Raw genomic sequence first — 27970 nt, 5'->3', positions numbered from 1 at the left:
TAGCAGCCGCGTTAGTCTGTATCCTGTCTCGATCACTCTTGTTACAGTCTGTATGGTAACACCCATTGTTTCATGTTCTCTGTGTATATAAAATCTCCCCTCCCCATGCATCCGATGAAGTGGCGTTTTCATGGTAGGAGAGTGGGCAGATATTTCAGTAACTATATATTTCTACTATACACTGGAACTTCTAACGTGAGTTCAGACTCCCCATCTTTTCAAAAATGTGATTCTCCACAGGAATAAAGCCCCATTCTATTGCTTCTTGTGATCCTCTCGATTTTAAATGTTATTCCATTTCCTGTGATTTTATTTTTCAAAATCTTCTGGTAACAGCCCCAGAACCAGTAAGCAGCAGCCAAGACTTTCACAGATGACTAGTGGTTTTGGGTGTCTAATGTACAAACAATGCCCAACTTTCATGAAAGTCCTCAGCACTTCTAAAAAATCAAACCCCCATAATGTGTTACAAATTGAGCAACCCCCCCACACGTCCACAATCACTTCTGTCAGCTTTGTTTCTTGACTTTTGCAAAGCTTTTGACACGGTCTCCCACAGTATTCTTGTCAGCAAGTTAAGGAAGTATGGGCTGGATGAATGCACTATAAGGTGGGTAGAAAGCTGGCTAGATTGTCGGGCTCAACGGGTAGTGATCAATGGCTCCATGTCTAGTTGGCAGCCGGTATCAAGTGGAGTGCCCCAAGGGTCGGTCCTGGGGCCAGTTTTGTTCCATATCTTCATAAATGATCTGGAGGATGGTGTGGATTGCACTCTCAGCAAATTTGCGGATGATACTAAACTGGGAGGAGTGGTAGATACGCTGGAGGGGAGGGATAGGATACAGAAGGACCTAGACAAATTGGAGGATTGGGCCAAAAGAAATCTGATGAGGTTCAATAAGGGTAAGTGCAGGGTCCTGCACTTAGGATGGAAGAATCCAATGCACCGCTACAGACTAGGGACCGAATAGCTAGGCAGCAGTTCTGCGGAAAAGGACCTAGGGGTGACAGTGGACAAGAAGCTGGATATGAGTCAGCAGTGTGCCCTTGTTGCCAAGAAGACCAATGGCATTTTGGGATGTATAAGTAGGGGCATAGCGAGCAGATCAAGGGACGTGATCGTTCCCCTCTATTCGACATTGGTGAGGCCTCATCTGGAGTACTGTGTCCAGTTTTGGGCCCCACACTTCAAGAAGGATGTGGATAAATTGGAGAGAGTCCAGCGAAGGGCAACAAAAATGATTAGGGGTCTAGAACACATGAGTTATGAGGAGAGGCTGAGGGAGCTGGGATTGTTTAGCCTGCAGAAGAGAAGAATGAGGGGGGATTTGATAGCTGCTTTCAACTACCTGAAAGGGGGTTCCAAAGAGGATGGCTCTAGACTGTTCTCAATGGTAGCAGATGACAGAACGAGGAGTAATGGTCTCAAGTTGCAGTGGGGGAGGTTTAGACTGGATATTAGGAAAAACTTTTTCACTAAGAGGGTGGTGAAACACTGGAATGCGTTACCTAGGGAGGTGGTAGAATCTCCTTCCTTAGAGGTTTTTAAGGTCAGGCTTGACAAAGCCCTGGCTGGGATGATTTAACTGGGAATTGGTCCTGTTTCGAGCAGGGGGTTGGACTAGATGACCTTCAGGGGTCCCTTCCAACCCTGATATTCTGATTCTATGAAAATTGTAGCCTACATTCCTGCACAGCTTGCTGGCTTACATGTGAGTTAAAAGGACACACTTTCCTGAAACCAACTTCATTTTGAAACAAAACTTGGTTAGCTAAACGCAATTTTTCCAATTTGTAGGCAATTTTGCACAAGGATCCAATACCAGTCTACCATATTAATCCTGGGACTTTCAACGGGGACTACAACAGTTGGGCACCTCACATAGCTTGCAAGTCTGAATTCTTCAGCACACAAGTAGAAGTTCTGCAGCAACTTCAGATCAGAAGGTTTTTATTTACTGAATTGGGTATGAAATGTATTTTAAAAATATGTACTGAGTCCCAATTTTTTCTAAGCTATTCCTACTGTTTTTCCAATGACAACACCTAGCTGCATGAAAGGACTTGTCTTCATGTACAATGCTAGAGCGGCACAGGGCGCAACTGCACTGTGCCTGAGAGCTCCCATAGGTGTTGTTAATCATCCACCTCGAGGGGTGGCAACTATGTTGACAGGAGAAGCTCTCTCCTTGACATAGCGCTGTCTCCACAAGGGGTTAGGTTGGTAGAACGATATTGCTCAAACTACATAGTTACACAGATATAGGCCTGTAGTATAGACCTGCCGAAGAAGTTATCAGAACCTTCTGTTTTGCCAGCTTGGCAGACAGAGGCTTTTGACACCTAAAGGTGTGGCAGTTTTGGATAAGCACATTAAACTAGATGTCTTTTCTAAAGACATGAGCAATTAATAATAGCTGATTTTTATAATCAAGACATTTGAATTCACACTGAACGTGGAGTGGAGCATTTCACAACACTCAGCTGTTTCAGGCTGCCTGCAGGCGACGGCAGGCATCAACGCAATAGTTTACAAATGGTTTGCATTTTCAAGATTAATTTTTCCAGCACTGACAGACAATTTTAGAAAGGCACACCAGCTAAGAGTTTTGAGGATAACATTAGTCAGTGACTCCCCCTATGGATTATTTTAAAGATGGCTTGAATTTACTTCCTAATCAACAGCCCTATTTAGCCAGTAAGCTGTAAGGCAACACACTGCAGTAAGCAGGAAGGCATGAAGTATTTTAACCCTAGTAATTGTTTAACACACTAGTAGGGGAAAGAAGAGATGGAAACATGTTTGAGAGGATACTTAAAAAGATGGCAGCTGCTGGAGATGTGTAACGTGAAAGCAGGTGCCGTAGTAGCAATATTGGAGCAGACGAACAAGCTCACAATCTAAGCTGCACAACCAGTAACATTTAATCACATGCCTCTTGCCATGAAAACATGGACTGCAAGCTTCAAATTTGTAGCCCATTACAAGGCCTCTCTCTCATAGAAGTGTGATCCCCAGTTTTATATTTTATTTTTATCTCTTATGGACAACTGTGTAGTATTTCAGTTTAACACAGTACAATTATTTGCATCAGTTTTTAATCTTTGGTATTAAGACATTTTTTCTTCCACCAAATACCTGTATTTGGAATTTAAGGTAACCTGAAAATGCTCATTAGTCTACTGAGACACCAACTGACAAAAATACAAGCTCCCCTGGTTTAGATAATTATCAATGCCTTTCAAAAAGATATTCAGTCTATCTTAAACATGTTGTTCATCAAAAGGAAAAATACCTAGCTGTAATTGTTTCTCCAGAGTTAATATTCCCAAACTAGATTTTACATTTGAGGAAATACATCCCCAGGGACCTAGACATTTAATACTTTAAAAAATAAACTTTTTTTTGAAGGGGGAGTACAGCAGTGCCATGGGTTTTTTGTAGACCCCATGAGTTTATTTTTTTAATGCCTGATCTGCATCCACAATTACCAAGATTGCCTGAATAAGCAGCCATTCCTTCATGGTTATTTGGATGCAACTGCATTTTTAAAAAAAATAAATCTGACCCTGAATTAATAAAGTTTGAAAGCTAACCTGTGCAGAGAAAAATAAACTGGTGCCCTTTCTTTCATGATATATAAAGGCAGCCCGAAAGACTTAAGGCAAAGATTTAAAAATTAGTGATGAGTGTGTCACCTTTATCTTTCCATGAGTGCTAGCAAAGGAAGCCCCACCGGCACGCCTCAAGTTGCTCACCTAAACTAGTGATATGGATTCTTTGGTAGCAGAATCCTGAGTACTGAAAACACAGCTACTGAACATAATCAAGAGTCCATTGGGCTGATTTTGGTGGTCAGCTGACAAAGTGAATTGAAAGGGGTGGGTACAGCTATTCATTAAGACTGTTTGACAAAACTGACCATAATATAAAGAGAACATGTGGGAACTGGGAAAGCTTTACATAACTAAAGAAAACATGTACAAGAATAGAGGCAGGTATAGAACTAAACTGAGGTATTATTCAGTAGTTAATGTGCTCTAAATCAGACACTTCAAGAGTTCCATTAACCTTATACTTGCTTAAAAATTATGAAATGCGAAGACTAGCATCAGAATTTAGAAGAGAATTACTTGTAACGTACATAGTACAAAGGTTCGTTGTATTATATGTAACTAGCCACTTCCCATCAGAGATCAGAACTATTCCAAGCAAAAAACTGGATTTTGTTTAATATTCCAGGAGTTGTGCACCTTTAATGTCCATATCAATATAGAAGTCTACAACCCAAGGACCTAAAACTCTACAGCAGCACTCTTACTACAAATTGCATAGACTCAAAGCTAAGTCCACCATCCAGAACTTCCAGATACTAATCACTAAACTCCCAGCCTACCTGAAAGCAGAGTGAAAATTTTTTGCATCCACATTAGCTAGATCAACTGCAGAAGTGGGGGGGAAGCTGGATTTTTAGGAGGTAGATACTGGGTACCAGGGAACACACACATTGGAGTTTGGGTGCACAGGATAAACACTAGGTGGATATTTTGCTTAACAATCCTGCCAGTCACCTTTAAGTTTTAGAGTTAGGTCCCCCCACCCCAACTGAATGAACAACATACAGCTTCAGTTGTTTCTGTAGGATCTAGTTAAAATGCAGTGTTGAACTCAAATTTGTATAGTACTTCACACATAGAAAGTTAGTATCTTCATTTCAAGCCATACTTTGTCCCTGACCTAGCTGTCCAGACAGGCACAAACATTTTCAATGACCAAATTTGTAAACTGAAGCTACCTGCTTCACTTACACCACTTTGCATCTATCACACGTTCAGTCAATGTAAAATTTATTAACCATGACACTGCATCTTCACCAATGAGAAAGATGAGGGATGGCATATAGGATTACTGATGCTTGAAAACTGGATTTCACTTCTACCATATATTGGCAAAATAAGCAATAAACGTGTAATACAGAGTACAAATGCAATACAGACAACCTAAAGATGTACTTAAAGACAAGATTCCATACAAACTAATTATCTCTATCTTAGAAGGATCACATTTGGAAGTAATCATTTATGAAAGATGCTAGCTGGTACAAGGGCACCAATAACTCTAAGGATGGATTTGAACTTTCCCCAGAAGTCCTCTACACCTCATTTTAGGTTCATGAATATTGCCTCTGACTCTCCGACTCCTACCCTCCAAAAAGATTTAAAGGTTAGGCAACTTAATTTTCCATGCAGAAAACAGTGAAACAAAAACGGTTCTTGTGTTTGCAAGTCCTCCCCCCACCCCACCACTGTGAGTGGGCAAAGTGGGCAGCTGCTTTTGCTTAAGTAACTTACTCCATTTTCAGCTCAGAGGGACAGTTTCCACAAACTGTTCACTAAGGCTGTTGACAATACAGAGTTTTATCAACAAAAGTTATGCCACTCCCGTTAAATTGCTGTTGTGCGTCCATGCTATGCTCCTTGTGTCAGCTGAGCGCATCCACACTAGCAGCTCTTGCACTGACAGCAGTGCACTATGGGTAGCTATCCACTGTGCAACCCGCCACAGGTTGCTTTAGGAAGGATTTGCAATGTCTCACAGGGCAGGTACAGCACCACACGATGCAGGTTCCTCAAGCTCATGGTTCCTTGGGCATCCTACTAGATTCCCATCTGTTTTTCAACTGAAGCGTATGGGGAGAGTGGTAGTATGTCGGCATGCTGTCTTTAAGTTCAGACAGCTGCTAGAAGCAGCCAGTCCTCAGGCACGGAGACACCCTCCCTCATTAGCTCCCACCTGGTTCTGTACAGCACAGCACTTTTCCACACGCACACACCTGCCTCTATGTTCCTAGTACAGGAGATAGCAGCATTCCATATTAATGATTTGCTCTTTGCTGCCAGAGCTCTCAATGTCAGAAATTCCAGAACTTCCTGGAGCATTGAAAGGGGAGGGGCACATGCGTGCAGGGCAGCAGAGTTCCAAACAGTGAGCAGAGCAGTCATGGCAGGCACTGAAAGATACTGGGGAAGGCCGTACCGCCAATATAATGAACAGCAGCATCTATACTGACACTTTGTTGCTTTAACTTCGCCGCCAAAACTGAAGAGTTTTGTCACTAAAAGTGGCATTGCAGTGTTTACACCTGCTCTGTTTTGCTGAAAAAAGCTGCCTTTTCCGGATAAGAAACTGCAGCATAGACAAGAGCTAACAGTAGCACAGCTACTAAAATTTGTAACACAGCTACTAAAATTTAGTATTTTAGTAGCTGTGTTACAAATTAGTACAAATTTAGTAGTTACTAAAATTTAGTAACACAGCTACTAAAATTTGTTCTGCTGCAGCATCAAGATGACACCCATGCTTACTTCTTGGAAGTGGACTGTTACAAAAGCCAGACAACCACCACTTAGTTCACACTTTTCATCTATAAAGGAGATACTCCTCTCAGATGTTCCCATTAGTAACCTTTCATGCTCCAATGAGAACAGCTCTAAAATGGCAATTAACACCTTTTTCTTCAAAGCTAACATTAACATCTGCACACACTGAATGCTTGCTGGCCAAGACCACTTTTAGAGGTGGTTAAAATTTGTGTTGCACTAGTTATCCTTAGATTTCCCAATACGCATCCATTGTTCCACCGCTTTCTTCAAGTCACTCTGTAACTGAAGAAAGGAAATGTGTTAGTACATTGTGTATTGCAAAACAGTGAGGTAATGCAGTTTCTTCTCCGGTTTAGGCTAGACTTCAAGAAGCTAAATGCTCTTCAGCACCCTTTTCACACAAGAAGAGATGATGGCAAAACCCACTAGGTTGGAACATTTGAGTGTGCCCCAAGACATGCACAGCTCTTACACTAATTGTACCTGGAATGTGCAAACGTTATAACTTACTGAACTAACTAACAAATAGGACAAAGTTTTCAGACCAAATTGAACTGGTGATGCAACCGTGGGAACAAAAACATTGCAGCTACACGTCCCCTCTACTAATTCACTTCCCGCTCATGAAATGATCTGCACTTGATCAGCAAGTGACTTCGGTTCCCTGCAACATTAGGACCATTATTAGAATACCAGTGCATTCTGGGACAAACATGACTACAAGGAGTGATGAGTATATCAGCTGGATCAAGACACTGTTTATATGAAAATTGTTTCAAAGTAGAGGCAAATGACTTGTTGCATTAATGCCCATTGCAATGGTTTCCTCCATTAGCACAGCCACCATTCTTGGAGGAAAGAATTAGGAAAATAAGGTGTATGAGTGTAAATTGTGTATATTAAATCTAAAGCAGGGTGCAGTAGACCTCACACAATGCTTAAGTGTAACATCTTTTGAATTACACCTGGTCCAGTACACACTAGATAAGTCAAGATATTTGACATAAGCAGCAGCTCAATTATCCAAAACATTAGGAGCTTGTTCAATTGCCAAAAGTAGAACTGCTCACTGCAGTAACTGAACTCTACCAGGGCATGACAATTTTTGTAATACATCTAATATAGCTAGAGAATTAGATCTATTAAGCCAGATGATTTGAAAGATGGAGAAGTGAGTTCTACCAGCAAGATGCCTTGGCAAAAGCCTAGCAACCAGTCCAAGCTGCACCACTTACTTGGCACTTTACTCTTGACTGGGGAATTCATGTTCTGATCAAGACTCTGGCTTTTTGTGTATTAAGCTTCACCTTCCCTAGCCCCTAGAATAAACAAACATACCATCTCTTCAACTCTCCAGTCCCACCACTGATGCAAGTGGGAAAGAGGACTCAGCAAGGAAAGAAGTCTGCCTCTTAATGTCAGAGGCAGAAGTTTGAGGAGGTGAGTAATGTATAGGGAAGGATCAATGTCTACCTTTGCCGAAGTTTGTAAACTTTCCTAAACAGTGTCAATTTAAGAGTTTGTTCACCTGCCAGGTGTGGAATTACCATCACTGAAACATACTTAAATGTCAGTCTCACACTAGAGATGCACCACAAAATGAAGCAGCAGTTGAGTATTTTTCCAGATTCTGCCATCCTACTCTGATTTTGGATGATTTTATTAACAGCCATTAAGGCTAGAAATCTGCCTTCCTATTTGCCACTGGCCAGATTTTTTTTGAGCCCTGGACTCAGATACAGTTAATTCTGTACTAAACCTTCCACAAGACGATTTCAGAGCACTTGACAAACAGCTTAGCCATTTACCACTGTGAGGTTGGTAACTTTTATAGGTAAGGAAACCAAAGCTGAAATTAAGTGGTTTGTACAATGCCACAAAGATCACCTGTAACCAATTTGGTAATAAAATTGGGTCTCCCAGTTCCCAGATGTACCTTAACTCTGACCCTGGGCTCCAGTTAGTAGTGGTTTAGAGCAGTGGTTCTCAACCAGGGGGTATGCAGAGGTCTTCCAGGGCGTATATCAAGTCATCTAGATATTTGCCTACTTTTACAGCAGGCTATAAGAAAAGCACTAGTGACGTCAGTACAAGCTAGAATTTCATCCAGACAATTACTTGTTTATGCTGCTCTATACACTGAAATGTAAAATATTTATATTCAAATTGATTTTATAATTATATGGTAAAGAGAAAGCAAGCAATTTTTCAGTAATAGTGTGCTGAGACACTAGTATTTTTAGGTCTGACTTTGTAAGCAAGTAGTTTTTAAGTGAGGTGAAAATTGGGGTATACAAGACAAAGACTCCTGAAGTAATGTAGAAAGGCTGAGAACCACTGGCTTAGAGATGTTAATACTGGTCCTAACAGCAAATTGAAATGGAGATCTTTTAACTAATTTTACTTTTCTGGAGTGAGTGAGTGAGTATATATATATATAAGGGATATGAGGAATAGGAATGCAACTTTTTGTTGCATCCATTATACTGTCCTAGATAGGTAGTGGGAAAGAGTAAATTAATGCAGGAACAAATCCTAGAGTAAAGCAATGTTCTAAATTAATAGCGTACCCTAGATAGTAAATATTTTCCTCCTGTCAAAATAGCTTTAAGTAGTCAAGATAAATTACAAAGCAACATTATAACATTCTGATAGGGAATTGAGAAGCTATGTAATTCCCTGGGCACTGTACTTTTAAATGACAATTCCAACACAACAATAATGTGAATACACCCAACGTAGTAAGTCACAACTGTCAGCTAAAAACCCTCCAAAAAACTTTCCTAAAATGAACAGTGAAAGTCACATGCACAAGGCAGTACCTGCTTCCCTATTTCAGTTTTTTTAAAAGCAGCATTTGAGAGCGCAAACAAGAAGCCAATGTTTTCTGCAGGTTCTCTTTTAGAGTATAGATTTTTCATGTAGTTTATTTTAAATGGGAATGTCCTATCTTTTCTGTGCTTTAGGTTAGGTTTTGAAGTACACTCAGGATTCAAGTTAACTCATATCTTTGCTACTGCAACTGTTTGGCTGGAGACTTTTTGGTAAAATTGTGTTAGAGCAATAATCCATCCACTTTTATGCTTTTTGGGGGAAGGTATTTGTTTCGGTGAGCCTTTCATCCTTATGCCGTTGTCTCAGCAAACTGGAAACATCTGTTCCTGTGCCTGCTGGGCCCCTGATTAAAGGGAATGTGCAGTGATGTGATAGAGGTAGGTTTTGTTATGCTAAACAATAAGCGAATGACCTACAGAACTTGAGTTGTTTTGCTTCATTTGTTTGTTGTTCCACAGTTTAGTCGGAGAACCTCAGCAAAAGCAAACTCAAAAGATCTTTAGATATTAAATTAAACTCAGTCATATAATTTTAGATCAAATCTCCCTAAAGGTGGCGGCACTGGTTAAAAATTGAAGTTAAACTGCAAAAGCAGCATGGCCATTTTCTTTTAAAACAGGCTTATTTTGGCTTGCTTCGTTAGCTCAGGAGTAAATTTAAATTAAAGCTAAAAAAGTGAACTCAAAAACCAAAATAAGCATCCATACAGCAGTTTGCACTAGTTTAACTACTCTTTACTGAGCTCTTAGCCGAGCTAGTGCATCTCACATGGCCCAAATGTATACACAGAGGCCTTGTCTAAGTCCCTCCCAGTCATCCTTGCCACTTCCCAACCTGCTAAAGTACTCTGTTCAAACATCCTAGAAATTTTGCTTTCAAGCACAGAAAAAGGCATGGTTTCCACCCCCCACCCAAAAAGTGAGATCAAAAGTTTGAGCATGGAAAAAAAGGAAATTTCTTTAAAGTTACAGTGCTATTATAAAAATTTACCTTTCCTACTGTTACAGCTGCGGTCACTTATCCATGCAGACGTGTCAGAACTGTACCTTGGACCATCATGCCTTTGAAGGTTATCAACCTGCAACAATTAAAACAGATATGACAGAGCTAGAACAGATTTAAAATGGTTATCCAACCTATAACCATCCCGGTCCCAGAAAAGTCACAAGCTTGGGTTTGCAGATTAATGTGTTTCAAGTTCTACTACTTCTCTTTAAGTGGTGGAAGGTTCACTGGCTTGGAATGGACTGGAATGGCTTAGTGATAGGTTGCATGGCTTATGGATTCTCATTCCTTTCCAATGGTGCACTGCCATGTTAAATCCATAAGATGAACGGCAAATTTATTTTGAGGACTAGAGTAGTAACAAGGTTTTTTTTAGTTGGAGGTCTTCAAGTCTACTATATTCAAGAGCATCTTTTGAACTTCATGGCTCTACCTGCGACATGACAACTCACCACAGGTTCTGCCACTTGTACTAGAATTTCCCCATATAATGCAGTTTCACAAAACTAAAATAAAGTCAGGCATCCAACTAAACGTCAAGTTTGCAATGGCTTGCTTGAAAATGCCCAATATCCGAGCTGATATATTTGGCAATCTAAGCCAATTCCTGATTTCATCAGGATTTTAATATTTGTTAGAAATATAGTACATGCAGCTTGTTTTAAGTGTCTTCAATGAAACATACTGGGCATAGAATTTCCCCTCCCAACCCTACTTTGCAACACATTGTGCCTACGAGCTGCATTCTTAAATGCTTTAGTTTCAAAATTGATGCCATACATGCTTTATATCCATAAGAAGAAATGTTGAATTTGGAAGACTTCTAATGCTTTCCAGCATTGCTTTTCCATAAGATATTGTTTTAAATACAGAAAGCACTTCCATTGCCATGACGTACAGCATGTCTCACTGTACTAAGAGGAAGGTAATTTGGTTCAATTTTGACAGACTGAAAAACTAGTTTGCTTTGCTTACCCATCTTTGCTGTTTCACAGGCATTTGATGCTTTAAATCTGTTGTGGAATGCTGAAAGATTCACTTGTTTTTATGAAGTCATAAGCCTTTGAGAAGTTGGAGAGAAAGACTTCTTTGCTTATCTTATTTTCTCCATTTGCCTTTGGAATCAAAGATGGTCCTTTAAAAGTGAGACACTACACAGAGTTGCAAAAATTTGAAACAGTATGAGTAAGCATCGTTTTGTAGCTTCTTTGATGGAACTGGTCAAACCTTTTATTTACAGTATTCTGTAGTTGACTTATTACATGTAAATGGTTTATTTTGGGGGAGAGGTCCTTGCAAATTCCCAGCAAAACAGTAGGAAGGCAAAGTATGCTCAGCATTATCCATTTGCTGTTTCTGGTTTAGTGACTGAATGGAATCCTGATTTTTTCTTTACACAAGGATCTGAAGAAATTTTGATCTGGGAATATTGTGTGATTTCAGAATCAAGAGGAAACTGAAATTTTAATGTGGCACATCCCCCACCACCCTCCAACCATAAGTAACTAATTTGTTTAGAATGAGAGTTTGAATGTGTAGAACGATCCATCTCCATTTTAGATGGCTAGATGTTGTGTGGAAGATCTTAGAACTGCTTGTTCCATTCATGAGGAAAATCAGATGGGAAGTTTGGCATTTCAGGGAAACTTTTACTTTGAAAGTTACAACACTAGTACACAGCTCAACTTTTATACATTTAACATCTGCTTTTTGAAAGAAATGTTAACAATTTTGAAATGAAATTAAACATTGTTTTAACTTTTCCTCACAAAAGCATAAAAATCATGGAGGGGGAAACTTAACAGGCAACAATAAAAAAAGGTAAGAACAACTTTTCCTTTTAGTAGTCCTCTGGTAGTAAAGATAGAACAACTTCCACTTGGGTTTGTGAGAAGTAATCTGTCTTGGTCCAAAAGTTTATGATTGTTTTTCAGTATCTGCTTCTGCCTCCACCCCTATCAGATCGGCTTCCTCCACGGCCACCACCTCTGGGTGCTCCGCGGCTTGAACTGCTGTATGAATCACGGGGAGGAGGGTAACCCCTTTCCATGGAAGGGGGAAGACCTCTGTCTTGTCTTCCAACACGATCACGACCACTTGAGTAGACATCACTTCTGCTGCTTGAATAACTTTCTCGACTTCCATATCCATCTCGTGTACTGCCGTAATCATCATAGCGACTGCTTCCACCATAAGATGGCGGGGGCCCTCGTGCAGGTGGAGCACTACGTGAGTTACCTGCAGGGTCAATGGTCAGGTAATATGGCAACACTATAAGTTATATATAACAATTTAAATCTGAATTTACAGAATTGCTGCACTAAAGTTTACTGTTACTTTTTTGTACGAATTGAAACTTTTTAATATAATCTGCCATGTTAGGACATTTATAGTGGGGGCCGTGTATCAGGCAGCGAATGAATTTAAAGACTGTTTGAAAGGACTGAAGACGGTGTTTATTTCAAGCAGGCTCTTTTGGGGGATATTCCAGAACAACTTGTTATTTTTAGAGAAGAAACTCAGCCATATTTTCCAGTGATAGTCGCAATTCTGAACTGTAGACTTTGCTTCGTTAGGTTATGGTAATCATTTGATCATCTTGTTAAATAAACTAATAATTGCATTCTCACTTTCACTGTGAGGAGAAAACTGAATGTGACATTCCCCCTTAAATGCAAGCAGCCTAGTAAATCAGGATTAGGAAACCTTTACAAACTCTGCTACGATATCCTCAAAATGGGTCCTTACCATAGCTCTCATACGAATCTCTGTAAGAGCCTCCACTTGGATGATCTGAATAGTCTCTATCGCGTCCACCACCATAGCCATCACGATCACTATAAGAAGAAAAACTGCTGAGACTTACTACAAATCAGTGTTGTGACAGAGTGTGACTGAAGCTGAGAAAAATATAATGCTAGGTACCTGTATCCTCTAGAGGGGTACTCATCACGTGAGCTGGAATGACCATAATCACGGTATGCATAATCTCTTGGAGGCGGAGCATAATCTCTTGTATCCCTGGAACTTGGATAATCTCTACTTGAATAACTAGAAAAAAGTGATAGTTATATTATTTAGGAGTATCATAGAATCACAGGGCTGAAAGGGACCTTGAAAGGTCATCTAGTCCAGTCCCGTGCACTCGTGGCAGGATTAAGTATTATTTAGACCATCCCTGACAGTTGTTTGTCTAACCTGCTCTTAAAAATCTCCAGTGATGGGGATTCCACAACCTCCCTAGGCAATTTATTCCAGTGCTTAACCACCCTGACAGGAAGCTTTTCCTAATGTCCAACCTATTCCGCCCTTGCTGCGATTTTTCCTCCCTCCTCTTCACAGCCTTGTATGTACTTGAAAACTGTTATGTTACCTCTCAGTCTTCTCTTCTCCATACTAAACAACCCCAATTTTTTCAGTCTTCCCTCATAGGCCATGTTTTCTAGACCTTTAATCAATTTTGTTGCTCTTCTCTGGACTTTCTTCAATTTGTCCACATCTTTCCCAAAACGTGGCGCCCAGAACTGGACAGAATACTCCACTTCAGGACTGATCAGCATGGAGCAGAGCGGAAGAATTATTTCTTGTGTCTGGTTTACAACACTCCTGCTAATACATATTAGAATATTTGCTTCCCGCCCCCCTAAACTGTGTTACACTGTTGACTCATATTTCGCTTGTAATCCACTATGACCACCAGATCACTTTCCACAGAACTCCTTCTTAGGCAGTCTTTTCCCATTTTGTATGTGTGCAATTGTTCCTTCCTAACTGGAGTACTTTGCACTTGTCCTTATTGAATTTCATCCTATTTACTTCAGACCATTTCTCCAGTTTATCCAGATCATTTTGAATTTTAATCCTATCCTCCAGAGCACTTGCTCCCAGCTTGGTATTGTCCGCAAACTTTGTAAGTTTACTCTCTATGCCATTATCTAAACCAGTGATGAAGATGTTGAACAGAACATGACCCAGAAAGGAACCCTGCAGAAGCCCGTTCAATATGGCCTCCCAGATTGAATGTGAATCACTGATAACTGAAGTACTCTCTGGAATGGTTTTCCAACTAGTTATGCACCCACCTTATAGTAGCTCCATCTACAGTTTATTTCCCTAGTTTGTTTATGAGAATGTCATGTGACAGTACCAAAAGCCTTACTAAAGTCTAACTATACCACATCTACCACTCGCTCCCCCCCTGCCCCATCCACAAGACTTGTTACCCTGTCAAAGAAAGCCATTACATTAGTCTGACATGCTTTGTAATCCATGCTGTTACTTATCACCTTATTATCTGCAAGTTGATTACTTAATTATTTGCTCCATTATCTGTCCAGGTACTGAAGGTAAACTGACTGGTCTGAAATTCCCCAGGTTGTCCTTATTTTCCTTTTTATAGATGGGCACTAACATTTGCCCTTTTCCAGTCCTCTGCAATCAATCTCTTCTTCCATGACTTTTCAAAGATAATTGCTAATGTCTTAGATATCTCCTCAGTTAGCTCCTTAAGTATTCCAGGATGTATTTCATCAGGCTTTGGTGCCTTGGACATCTAACTTGTCTAGGTAATTTTTAACTTGTTCTGTCCCTATTTTAGCTTCTGATCCTACCTCATTTTTCCCTGGTATTCACATGTTAGATGCCCGATTGCTAATAACCTTTCTGGTGAAAGCTGAAACAGTCATTTAGGACTTCCACCATTTCCACATTTGGTTATTGTTCTCCCTCACCATCATTGTGTAATGGGCCTTCCCTGTCCTTGGTCTTCCTCTTGCTTCTAATGTATTTCTAGAATGCTTTGTTACCCTTCATGTCTCTAGCTAATTTAATCTCATTTTGTGCCTTGGCCTTTCTAATTTTGTCCCTACATACTCACGTTATTTGGTTATATTCATCCTTTGTAATTTGACCTAGTTTCCACTTTTTGTGGGACTCTGAGTTTCCAATCATTGAAGATTTCATAATTAAGCCAGGGTGGTCTCTTACCATACCTCTATCTTTCCTATAAAGAGGGATAGTTTGCTTTTGTGCCCTTAATAAAGTCTCTCTGAAAAAACTGTTAACTCTTGAACTGTTTTCCCTTTAGACTTGCTTCCCATGGGATCTTAGCTACCAACTGCCTGAGTTTGCTAAAGTCTACCTTCTTGAAACCCATTAGCTTTATTGTGCTGTTCTCCCTCCTACCATTCCTTAAAATCAAGAACTCTACCATTTCATGATCACTTTTTCACCTAAGCTACCCTCCACTTTCAAATTCTCAACCAGCTCCTCATAGGTGAGCATAATTCTTTGCAGACAAAATAAGAAATCAGGACCCTGGTATTAAGCTTTAACTATAATGCATTAACTTTACCTGTCTTTTGTACTATAACCATCATCTCTTGGGGACATGTAGACATCTCTCCGTGATGGCATTGGCTCTCTGCGTGGAGGACCACCATAGCTGTCTCTTCCACGTGATACAGGAGCTTTAAAGAAGTACAATTCACGTAAATCAACTGTTTAAAAATGAAGCAAGCATGAAGGACAGCTGCTGCAGAGGAAGTTCCTCAATGCAAAGTTGTATTAACAGCATAGTTCAGAGTTATTTAGGACATCACTTTGCTATAGTCTGCATTCAGTGCAATACTGTTTCATGGCTGCTACTCAAAACTAAAAAACAGCAGCAGAGGAACATCTTTAAAAAGTCACAGATCTGAAAGTTTTGCTGACATGAAGAGACAATAGCTATACAAGCATAAACATTATGCTAACAAAAAAATGAATTTGATTTGAAGTCATTGGTGATTTGTTACAGGCACGAATAAATCCAGCCTCGTTATTCCAGACAACCAAAAAGAAACACATTGAACAACTCCTTACCTCTCCCTCCCATTCCACTACTGCTACGCACTGGCCCTGAAGGTGCAGATCTTTTGGGTGGAGGTCCGCCACTTCGTGGAGGTGGCCCCCTCTTCATTGGAAGTGGCCCCCTAGAAGAACCTAAAAAGGTAAAGAGTCAGTCAACCGATCATTTATGGGAAGATCTAGATAAGCCATTTTTTATATTCCTGCAGGTTAAAGGGCTAAAATTTGAGATGCTTAAGCAGTGGCAAATCAGTACCACCAAGCCAGAGCAGAAGTCTGTAGGAAGAACTTGGAGACAAGTGGAGAAGAACTGTAACACTCTGGCCACATGCATGCTCCCTGAGATTCCATAATGGCTCTTTTTTTGGTACAGCGGTCAAATCTGGGAAGCCCCAGTCAGGAATAAAAGATGCAGTGTGACCAAAAGAGGAAGAGTAACGTAAATCAGATTACATGGTCATGTAGCCTAGATAATGCACAAGTCCACTGCTTCCAGATATTGTGGCCAAATAAGGAGCAGAGCAGCCTAAAAGCAGATTTGACCACATCCTACCCTGGAGGTTGTGCAGGACCCACTATACAGACCTCACAGAACTGCTTTCTGGCTGTTTTGATTCAACTACACCCCAGATAAGGGGCTACTTGCTTCTCCGATTAAGAAAGCAGCTTGCTTAATTTTAGTCCAGTATCCAGACAAACTAACAAAATCTTGTGTGTCTAACGTTTTCTACATCAAAGGATAACCAGTCAAGTATCTCTCCTAAAAGCTACAGCTCTAAACAGCGCTATATTAAACAAGCAGTGCTCAAAGTTTGCAGATCCCTATCTTGCCAGATAATTAAGCTTGACCGTCAAAGGATCAATCCCTGAAGTCAGCAGCTATTGTTTATTGAGTTTTGTCTTCTGGCAGTAAGACTGCAATGCGTTCACCTTTTTCCCAGCTGCAAGATGACTTTCAAACCAGGACACCAGATTCCTTCCTCGCTTGCAAGGGAGGAGTTTTGCTTTCTGTTTGAGCCAAAAGTCAAGCAGAATGCTATATGCAGAAAGGAACCCTCACACACTAGAAGATTTAAGTCTAATTACTGAACCAATAATTTGACTCAACTGCAGAGTGCACATTTTCATCTGTTTTTAATTTAAAAACAAGGACTACTTTATTCAGTGGCTTGATTTTTCAGAGGGATATTGTCACCTTCCAAATCTGATGGTCTTCCATGTTGTCCAAGTGTTATCAGATATGTAAATACATACCCAAGTGACTCCCTCTTGAAGGTGGTCCTCTTGCTCCACTTCCGCCTCTTCCACCTCTAAGGCCCCTGGGAGGACCTCTGCTTCTTGGAGGGGGTGGTGGCCCACGTCTACCACCACTTTCAAAGGATGGCTTGGTTGCTTGTTCCACTTTAATTGCTTTCCCATCTAATGACTAAAAAGAGAAGCTGCTTTACTCAGTGCTCAGTTATGCTTCTATGTCTTAAATAAGCAATTGGGCTAGATGGACCATTGGTCTGATCCAGTAGAGCCATTCTTATATTCAGCTTCACTGTTACTGGGCTTTTACATTATAAATTAAGTAGGTTTGTAATTCTAGAACAGCTCTGAATCTTCAGCATGCCGGTATAAACAACCGGGAATGTACTCAGAAGGAGTAAGTTCTACAGAAAGGTCCTTTGCTCCTGTGGCACTTAATGGAAATCTGCAGCAATTTCAGAAATTGGAACTCTGGTATTTCTGTTGTGTTTAACTTAGAACATACATCTGTTTTAAATATGTGCTATGTATGTACTACTCTCTCCAGTTTCAGTTTTCAGTAAGCCACAGGATTTTTGTACCAAACTATAGTGGCATCCAGAAGTTCCAGGGATGAAGCTTAAGGTTTGTCAGCTGGAGCTTTTGGCACATGGGAAGGCAGCTGGACGTGTTCACTTGATGTTTCTGTGAAGATGATCAGCCGTGAACTAAATTAAAGTTGGCATGAAAACTAAAGGCAGTTTCAGAATTAACAATGAACTGGGCAGTTGATACCTTTGCACTATTGCATCAGGCTACCTACTCAAAAAGGTGACAGTCAGTTTATGTTGTTTTCAAGGTTCTCTGAAACCACTATTTTTTTTCTTTTTTTAAAAAGCAAGAGCTGATTCTAGATCTAGATTTAAAGGCATGGCTCTACAGAAATGGGTGCCTTGTGTGGCCATAATACAAGCTCAATGTTCAATATATTCAACAAGTAAACTCAAAGTTTTACAGCTGCTTTGTTACCAGCCTATTATGTGCTGGGTTATCACAAGTTTTGGAATCAAAGAGTCAAGAGTCCTTAAAGAATTTGAGCCTATCTACCAAGACTGCAGGCTCTGTGAAAGGTGTGTGTTATTTAGGTTTCCGAACATCTACTCTGCCCAGAACTCAAAAAGGACAAAAATAGTTAGGATTACTGTGCTAAATACAACATCTCATTAAAGAGAATCAACTCGATTTTAGTTCTCCCTTTCTGCAGTTAGTGATTCTAAGGCCATTGTTCACAAGGAAAGAGATGCCTGTAGGTGGTGACACCCCCTTATCGCCCGCAGCTTTGAAGCTTTATAGAAATTAGTTGCCAGTGGTGCAGTACAAGCACTCTCCCATAGCTTGTGTTGTGCAGAAGCCTGTAGTCTTAAATTACCCAAGAGTCCAACTCAGTCTATTGGATACAAGCTGGAGACACAAACACTGGTAAACTGGATTGTTTAAGTTAGAACTACTATGACAAGGCATCTTCAAGGCACATGGAAAAGCCACCAGTTGTCATGATGAGTTGAAATATTCTAGAAACGGAAGCAAGTGTTTTGATTGGTTAGTTTCAATTGCATGAGGATGCCATCACTTCTTGGACATAATTTGTGTGAAGGTCACTAAAAGACTGGAAGGAGCAAGCTTCATCATGACCATTCTCCCGGCTCATTGTAGATTCCTGACACTTTTGTGCTTTTGCTGTTCTGAAACCAAAATACCTCATTGACCATCTGGCATTTAGAAATTCTGAATACCTGGAATGCAAGCTTTAAGTGCCTTTTATCACCTAACTCCCTAATGTGTGGTTTTCCTTCCCCATGTTACTTTTCCTATCTTTTTGCTTTCTGTTCATTGAAACCCTGGCTTACTCAGCCAAGATATCACCACCTTCTGCAGCAGGTGCTGTGAACCTGTGACCAAAAAGGCCAGCTACAAGTGCCTGGGACAGTCCAATGCTAGTAAGTTTGCAAAGGTCTTAAAGTAACTAATAGGATAATATGCAGAGCCTGTGTTTTACCAGCAGCTAGGATGCAAGTGAAGAAAAGCATTAGTGACACAAGCTGCATTATTTTCTCTTTGCTTTTATTTTTCCTACATATGAATAAGCTTCTTGTTTGATTCTAAAACAAACAGAATTTAATTCCAACAACTCAAGACAATCTAACGAACAGTCTTATTGGGATTAGACAGCTACTATAATCTTTAGCGCCTTCTGGGAAAGCTCAAACAAGGGTCTACTCTATAAAAAGGAGACTACAGCTGAAAAACAAGAATTAAAAATAAAAGCCTTAATTTTAAAGCCTTAAAGTTAAAATACTTTAATTATTTCCCTTTCTCCTCGTGTCCATAAAAGGTCAGAAATTTAAATAGTGGTTACTACAATGGCAGCCAACAGTAACTCGGTGTAAAACCCCAAACCACCTTTAACTGTTTAGCATTGTATCCGCAGAACAAGGGTTTTACTAACACCTTTTCGCTTGCTGGGCCCAAGACAGCCTTATGAACACAGCACATCCAATAGTTGGATCATGTATTAAGCTTAAATTTATAAACTTTTTTGGGGCAGCGATCACCTTACTAGTTTGTGCAGTGCCTAGAATAGGGACCTGGTCTCTAGATACTCTGCAACAAATACTGATGTTCAGAGCCATGGTTATAAAAGCCATACAGGTGCTGACCCTCCAAAGAACTACAGTTGCTGGTGTACTACCTACACGGCAGCTGGGAATGGGCAATCAGTATAACCCTATAAAAGTTTGACTGGGAAGGTTCTAATTAAGTGAGGATTAGAGAATTACCCTTGGACAACAGCTATAAAGATTTCCAAGAAACAGAACCAAGGTGTGCTATTAATGCCTAAAAACCTTCAGGTAACACCATGCTAGCTGAAGCATAAGATGTCAATGGATTAGTTTGTGCATTGGCAGGCATTTAATAGACATGTCATTCTTCTTATATTGCTCATTAATAACTGTTTCTGTAGTCTGACTTCAGCTTCAATTAGCCAAAATAGGCAGGGATGCAAAAACTGTAAATACTTTCATTATTAGCAAGGTAACAGGTCCAGGTCCATTGTTTCCTGATAGAGCAGCTAGAAATGAGCACTTGCTATCATAACACCAGGCTGTCATACTGTCCTGACACTTTGTATTATGTGGTCCTTGACTGAAAGGCAGAAAGGATTTTCAAGTTCATTTGATGGCTTGCAACCAGACACTCTTATACAGAGTTTGGCTTTCCACATGTTTTATTGACCATGAACAGTCCACTTTCTCAGACCAAACTGAATGCATCTGCAACAGTTGGTACTAGAAAGACCTATCAGCCCACTGATGACTCTAGGACAGCCTTCAGTAAAATAATAAACACTATGCCCAAGTCACCTATATTTGGACTGTATGGCACTACCAACCACTGATGCAAGGATCTCCTTCGCAGGTAGGCAGAGGTCATACTTAGAATCATAAACGTGTGACTGGAAGTGTCCTTGAAAGATCATGTTCACCGTGATCTCATGAAAACTGCACTGTGAGCACCTTCATTACGACCATCTGGCAAATGCCTTCCTTAGTAGAAAAGCCTTGGCTAATAGAGCCAAGGGTAGTTCCAGAGAAGGGTTTATCTGTAGTGATCACCATCTATGAAGAAGCAATGGTACTTTGTGAGCTAATCTGACTACAGTGTAAAAGTATGCACTTTATGCCTGAATCCGTTTCAGAGTGAAAAATAGGGATAAAAGCTTGTGGTACGACACATAATTTGAACTCTGATGTAATTGTTCAGTTTCTTTAAATCCATTACAGGATGAAAACAGTCTCTTCAGAATGATGAAGCATTATGAAGTAATTTCTTCTGTACTGCTTGAACTGTACTGTTTCTTTTGACGCCCATCCTTACTAGAGAACTCAGTTTTATCCTGAATAGCAGATCATGTGAGGGATCTCTGAAAACTTATAGGAAAGAAGCTAGGAGGCAGCACAGGATGGAACTCAATCTCATATGGACCAAATAGCAGCCCAAACCCAGTGATCCGTGGTAATGTCACTCCACAAGGATGAGAATCACCCATCCCCAACAGAGATCAAAGCAAAGCTATCGACTCCCAGCAACTATCAAACTTGAGACTTACTACAAGTAAGAGTGTAAAAGGCAGAATAACTTGACCAATCTGAAGTGTTGTGCTCTCTTTTGTGCTGTTAGAAAGAACCAAAAGCACAGAACTCCCACGCTTCTTTGGCTAGGAGGGGGTCAGCCAATAACTTATTAGAGACCTGGTTTAATTTTTTTTTCCAAGAGGTCAGTCTTGCTGTATCCTAACAATCCTGTGCCTGCTTTAGGCTGCTACTTCCTATTTAGAAAACTTCTGTTGCTTTCCCACTTTAGGAAACCATGGAACTGAAGAGGCCCCTTTATGGGAACAAGGCTCTGGCTCATGGGAGCTCTGTCCTATAGAAAACCTGGAGAAATGCATGTGTCTTTTCTGACCTAAGGTGTAGAGGAATAGCATTACAGAACACCAGCGTTTGGATATCTTCCACAACATTCAAATGACAAAAAGATGAAGGATGCAGTGTGGTAGTTGTATTGGCCCCAGGATATTAGAGAGAAGGTGGGTGAGGTAATGTCTCTCACCAAACAGAAACTGGTCCAATACAATACATGTCTCACTTACACCTTTTGTCTCCCTCTTTATATAAAAAAAGCAAGCCGCACAGAAGGTATCACTTTACCTCAGTTTTCCTCTAGGATTGACCATAATTGACCCAGAATGCGGTGGATCCAAATTTAAGCAGATGCAGATATTTTAACTGTTCTGTGGCCCAGAAACTAAGCAAGCTACTATTAAAAACCTAAAGTTTTTAAAGATTTCTCATGTAAGGACCTCCACCCCATGCATCTGCAGTTTATCACAGGAAGAAGGAATCAAAGGCTGTTGGACACTTAGGACCACCCTTCAGAACATTATGGGCATTGAGAGGGTGCTCACACAACCCATAAGGCACCACTTTATAAAGGTTCTAAGAGTCCAGTGATGCAGGAGGTGCATTCTAAAATAGTATGCACAGATCTCAAAGAAATACAATTAAATATTATATAAACAAGCCACTATTTTAGCTAATACACTGGGCATTTATTCTAAAAATTCCAAGTGTGGCCAATGTTATACCATTATACAGAAGACCTAAAATAAGAACAAGGAATCATTTTGTTTTAAGAGCAGTTTTAGAATAGTACTCTACACACGATGTCAAATGATCAAATCCTCTCAGCCAGTCACTAATCTCTAGTGCCTCAGCAGTTAAAGCACAAATTATTCCAAGCCACTCTGGTTTAAACAGTATTTAAGAGGACTTTAGAATTGTGCTACATAATTCTCAGTATTACAGTAACATGCATATTTTGAGGTAAATCCTGGAATAGCACCTTTAAGGAACTGTCTACAAGTCAGTAAGAGTCCGACTGCCTTCTAAGTCACAGGACTGTAAACTTTGACTCAGGAAGACTGCTCATCTCTGAAATGGTGGCACAATACAATGGTGGCACAAGTTATTGTAACACTAAGTTGGGCATGGGCACCAAGAACACATGCTCAAACAGTTTGACCGGACACCATGTTATAGCTAGCTTTTACTGTTTGTATTTGATTCTCACTGTGAGACAACATAAGGCAAGGATTAAGAGAGCTCTGCTGAAATTAAATGTTTTAACTAAGAACACTACCAGCACATTGATGTTCCATTCCCAGGATTCCATAGATACTTAAAGACCTATTGAAACACTGCAAAATATAATGCTTAAATCACACTTTAAGATATGCACTCAAAACATTCAAGTGATTGAATATAAACCAAATAGTAAAGAGTGCCAAATGACAACTAAAGGACTCTAGCTATGGAAGACAAGTAATATCAATACAAGCTTCCTCAACTGCCCCATCAATGTGTCAATTGATTTAAAGGTGACACCTCCAAAGAAAAAGTAAATTCAGTCCTGCTACATAGTTGTTCAGAGCTTAAGAGGCTGCAAAAAAGGAGGGCTGTGATGCTGGTCAGCAACAACAGACATCTCCCACTTAGAACACAACTGCAATACCACCCGGGGCTACATACTAGCCTGTGACCTACAGATCTTAGGCTATGTATCCCCATTACTACTCTGGGCCTTTTCACTTATTTCATAAAAAGTTGACAATGCATAGCTACATTATTTGCATATCAGTTTAAATGAAGCAATTCAGTCCTTTCCTATCATCAAAAGTTACTGTTCCTAGTTAAATTGCCAGATTTGAGAAAGGAGCACAGATGCAATCATGGTTGTTACTACTATTGAATGAGTTAGCTGGCAAGCCACTTCCCATATCACGCATCTGGTACCTATTTGACAAATTTAGGTGTGCTTAATAAGCAGATATCCTTTATCTATATCCTCTAAGCAAGAACAACAAACACTAAAAGACTTGAGTAACTGTCTCAAATTCCAAAAACAAATGGAACTGTTTTTCTTCAACTTCATATTTATCAAAATATGTCAATATAACACGAACTCCCATCCTTCCAGATTAAGAAATTACATTTGTATCAATTCAGTACAGTAGATGCTGTTTATAATAAAATTTAGACTTTGATTAGAGTTATGTAGCTTTTGGCTTTACAAACAGATAGGATAAAGAATTTGTATAACAAAAAGCTAAAAACTCCATCTGAAAGGCATCCTGATTCTCAAAGATACATAAATTAACTTCCCTCTTATTCTCCTGAGCAGGAAGCTTCCCACCCCCACCCTCAAATCCTGGGACAGGAAGAGAAGCTTTAATAAATGCCAGTTCTACAGGGTTAGCAAAGATTATATTCAGCATTTGTAAGTTTAGCAGAAAAGAAATTTGGTCATTTGTTACAGTAGGACTTGTCTCTCAGATCTTAATACAAATCTAGTTTGTAAAGCACACTGCTATTAAGTTCAAATAATTAATATTGACACTGCACTGTTGTAGTGATAAAACAAGCATGATTTATCAAACAGAGATCATACCTTTCCATTCATATCTCTGGCAGCATCCTTTGCATCTGCTGGGCTCTCAAATGTGACAAAAGCAAATCCTCTGGATTTGTTGGTTTCACGATCCTTCATCAAGAGAACTGTAAATATAAACCTAAATGTTATTCTACTTTTCATAAGTCTCATAGCATAACCTACCCCTTACAACGTGCTCAGAACTTCTTAGAGGACTATGAGAGCAGTATCATTTCAGCTGATCAATGCCATAAGATTCATCACAGCACAACTTTTAGTTAGTATCCATTTAGAAATTTTATTTTTACCTTCCACAATGCGCCCATATTTGCCAAATACAGCCTCAAGAGCTTTCTCATTTGTCTCTGTATTCAGTCCACCAATGAACAATTTCCCAGGACGATCCGCTTCAACCATTTTGACTCTAGTAGGACCTATTAAACATAAGTTATATTAATGAGACATGATGGCACTAGATTTAAGTACTTTAATTCTCTTTTTGTAAGAAGGTGTGAACTCCAGAAAGTATTTCAACACACACCCTCCCTCTCCTTCCTCACCATATATAAGAGTGACTTCTAACCAAGTCAGTTAGAAACTTTAGAGTGAGAAAGAAACAGAGACCATCATCTGTATGAAAGAATGATAGCTAGACACAGAACAAAGCATCAATTTTACAAAACGATATTCATATTTAGCACCCTAATAGTATTTCTAACAGATGAACCTATATAATTTGAATAAATCTGGAAGGAAGCCATGCTATAAAATACAGTGCCGGGATACAGAAACTGGGGGGTGGGGGGGGCGGTGCTGAGGAGACCGTAATAAGCCCTGCTCTAACTGACTGCACATGATGTAGGAATGATGTTTTATGGGCAGAAGGAACAATTTTTAAATCCTATGGAAACAAAACAAAATCTTTTACCAGAGGAAAAGAAACAGGACCCTGCAGCTACGTTTCAAATGATGCAAAACAATCCCAGAGTAATTCGCTTCAGGCCGGTTTCGGCCGGTCAGCTCTTATTTCCAAACTGTTCAAGCCTAGTCTGGAAACCAGGGTGCATTTTTCAGCATGTTGCTATTAGGCTGGCCCGTCCACGCCGCTCCAGGGGCCGGGTGTAAATCGCGACTGCAGGACAGATGGGCCTCAGCAGCTGGGGAGGAATGTGCCAACGCTGCTTCACCCGCCCCCCAAACTCCAGTGGCGGGAAAACCAGAGCGCACCCCCCCCCCGGGAATACCGAGGGCTCGGCAGCCACAATGCGGCCGGGGAGACGAGAGCACGCGGGATCCGCAGCCAGTCACAAAGGCAGAGGCGCGTGAGCCCCAGGCAAAGCGGAGGGGGCGGGGGATGGGAGCGTTAGACCCTCAACAGTCTCGCGACGCTACCACAAAATGGCGGCCACGTTTGGCGGGGAGAATCTCCTACCGGAGAGGCGGGTCGCCGCAGCAGCTGAACTGGGAACTACCAGACCACGTGTGTCTGCCCGGCATCGAGCCACCCCAAACGCAACAAAGAGCCGCGCCCCTCCCCACAGCGAGCGCGCGTGTACACACACACACACACACCCCCCGCGAGGCCCACCCAGCGGGACCCGAAAACTGCCCGACACCTAAAATGGCGGCCACCGCTCCTCACCCCGAGAATCCAGCGACCAGGCGGGCGCGGCGCCCAACCGCAGCGAGTGCCCGGCGCCCAACCGCAGCGAGTGCCCGGCCACCCCACACCAGAGCGGGAGGAAGTTTAACTCCCCGACGGAACGTCGGGACCTGGCCCCCTCCAAAAAAACCCCTTCTTCCCTCTCCCTTCGGCGTCCCCTTTCCTGCCCCGCTCAGCTCTGCTCTCCCGCTCCGTTCCCGCCTGTCCCGCCGGCCGGCCGGCGCTCACCTCCCCTCCAGTTCCCGTCCTCGCAGGCCGCGCTGCAACTGCGCAATGAGAGAGCGAACAAAGGCGCTGCAGGCCTTTATATAAGTGACGTCACCGCCTCGAACGCGAGGGCGAGCCCCGGATGCAGCCGCCAGCGGGGAAGGGGGTTTGTAGGCGCGGGGAGGGGGGGCGCTGAAGAGGCCCGAGTCGTTGTAGGAGCTTGGGGATAGGGAGCGTTTTTTTGAGGGGGGAAGGGGCGATTGCCTGCTGCAGGGGAAGCGCTGCGCCCTAGGGCCAGCCTGATAGCGCTGCGTGGGCCTCGCACACAGACCCAGCCCTCGCCTGCGCTTAAACATTAGGTCGGCCTCGTGTCGACCCAGTCCCTGCTGTGGCTGCAGCGAAGTTGAGGGGACGATTCTTCCCTGTCCTAACTAGTGCCTCTCAGGCTATGGGTTACCTCTCAAACGGCTGTGCTGGTGACCCCTTTCACACAGAAAGCCTCAGAGTGCAACCCCCCCTTAGTCATTAAAAGCACTGTTAAATCGATTTAACACCATTATAAATGCTGGAGGCAAAGCGGGGTTTAGGGTGGAGGTTGACAGCTCGTGACCCCCCGACCCCTCACGTAATAACCTTGTGACCCCCTGAGGCCTCCCGACCACCAGTTTGAGAACCACTGCCCTACAGGGATGGGAAAACCCCTTCTGGCGCTGTAGGAAAGGATGGCAGCACAGCTGGTGGGCCAGAGCTGTGCGCTGGAGCGGCTGCAGTGCAGTTACACCTGGACGTGACGAAAAGCCCCCATCTACACCCCGTTTTGGTGTAGTACAGACACTTACTAGAGCCACAGAAGGGGTTCTTCTGTTGCTGTAGTAAATCCACCGCTCTGAAGGCTGGTCTGCACTAACGCGGTACAGTGGAACCTCAGAGTTATGGACGCCTCAGGAATGGAGGTTGTCTATAACTCTGAACAAGAGGTTATGGACGTCAGCCCACGGGAAGGAGAACGGACTCCGGGTCGGGGTGAGGGCAAAATAGCTTCATACATAACTTCCTGGTATAGCATGGGTTTAAACTTTCTGAAATACATTTTGGGTCAAAAATTCATGTTTAGGCTCTGGCCGAGGGGAATTTTTAATAAAGTTTGGATAAAATCCGTGCAGATTTTCAAGTTCTGTAAGGGTGGAAAAACATTCTCTCTTCTCACAAAGTTAATGCCATATGCTCCTCTGCCACGTACATAACTCAGAAACAGTAGTGGTTTGAAACCCTGAGCCCAGATCCTGCTCCATGCAGGCAAATCCCTTCATCCACGCAGAACCCCACTGACTTTAATGGGGCTCATGCTGCATGCAGCTTATTACAAGAACTCACTAGGAATGAAACCTTCCAGCAAACACCAAGAAACAAGTACCGATGTGTCTGTTGACAAATGTGTAGTCCTCAAAAATGGCAATTAAATATACATAGTTTATTCAGAATTGTGGAAAGACTTGTCAAACTCTGCTTTGATGGAGAAAATAACTGTTAGCAGCAAGTGTGTGTAGTACTCCTGATGGAATTTTGTGCCAAAAAACCAAAAATTCTGCACACAATATTTTAAAATTCTGCAAAATTCTGGGAATTTATTTAAACTACCATACAATGGATGGAGAACGGGAATGGGGAGCATTGGCAGAAATCCCTGAATCCCCTTTGTCTAATAATAATGTAGCTAGGTTTGATCCTTTATTTCTAGCTATTAGTCAA

The 27970-nt window shown here is 41.4% G+C and overlaps 1 protein-coding gene and 1 non-coding gene across 2 annotated transcripts; both read right to left on the bottom strand.

The window, feature by feature from the left end:
* Positions 1 to 229: 229 nt before the first annotated feature.
* On the bottom strand, positions 230 to 26350 carry RBMX (RNA binding motif protein X-linked). Its single transcript, XM_073358459.2, has 11 exons — positions 26243 to 26350; positions 24660 to 24785; positions 24370 to 24476; positions 17326 to 17497; positions 16087 to 16206; positions 15578 to 15692; positions 13150 to 13275; positions 12973 to 13061; positions 11200 to 12462; positions 10210 to 10297; positions 230 to 6666 (listed from the first exon to the last, which is right to left on the bottom strand). Exons 2-9 carry the CDS (start codon positions 24766 to 24768, stop codon positions 12155 to 12157), a joined length of 1146 nt encoding a protein of 381 aa, XP_073214560.1. The 5' UTR covers positions 24769 to 24785; positions 26243 to 26350; the 3' UTR covers positions 230 to 6666; positions 10210 to 10297; positions 11200 to 12154.
* On the bottom strand, positions 24545 to 24618 carry LOC140917816 (small nucleolar RNA SNORD61). Its single transcript, XR_012161007.1, has one exon. It is a non-coding gene; the product is annotated as a small nucleolar RNA SNORD61 (small nucleolar RNA).
* Positions 26351 to 27970: the final 1620 nt, after the last annotated feature.

Source organism: Lepidochelys kempii, chromosome 9 (genome assembly GCF_965140285.1).
Source record: "Lepidochelys kempii isolate rLepKem1 chromosome 9, rLepKem1.hap1, whole genome shotgun sequence".
NCBI lineage: Eukaryota > Metazoa > Chordata > Testudines > Cheloniidae > Lepidochelys > Lepidochelys kempii.
Note: the sequence above shows the minus strand (reverse complement) of the source record. Positions and strands in the feature narration are given on the sequence as shown.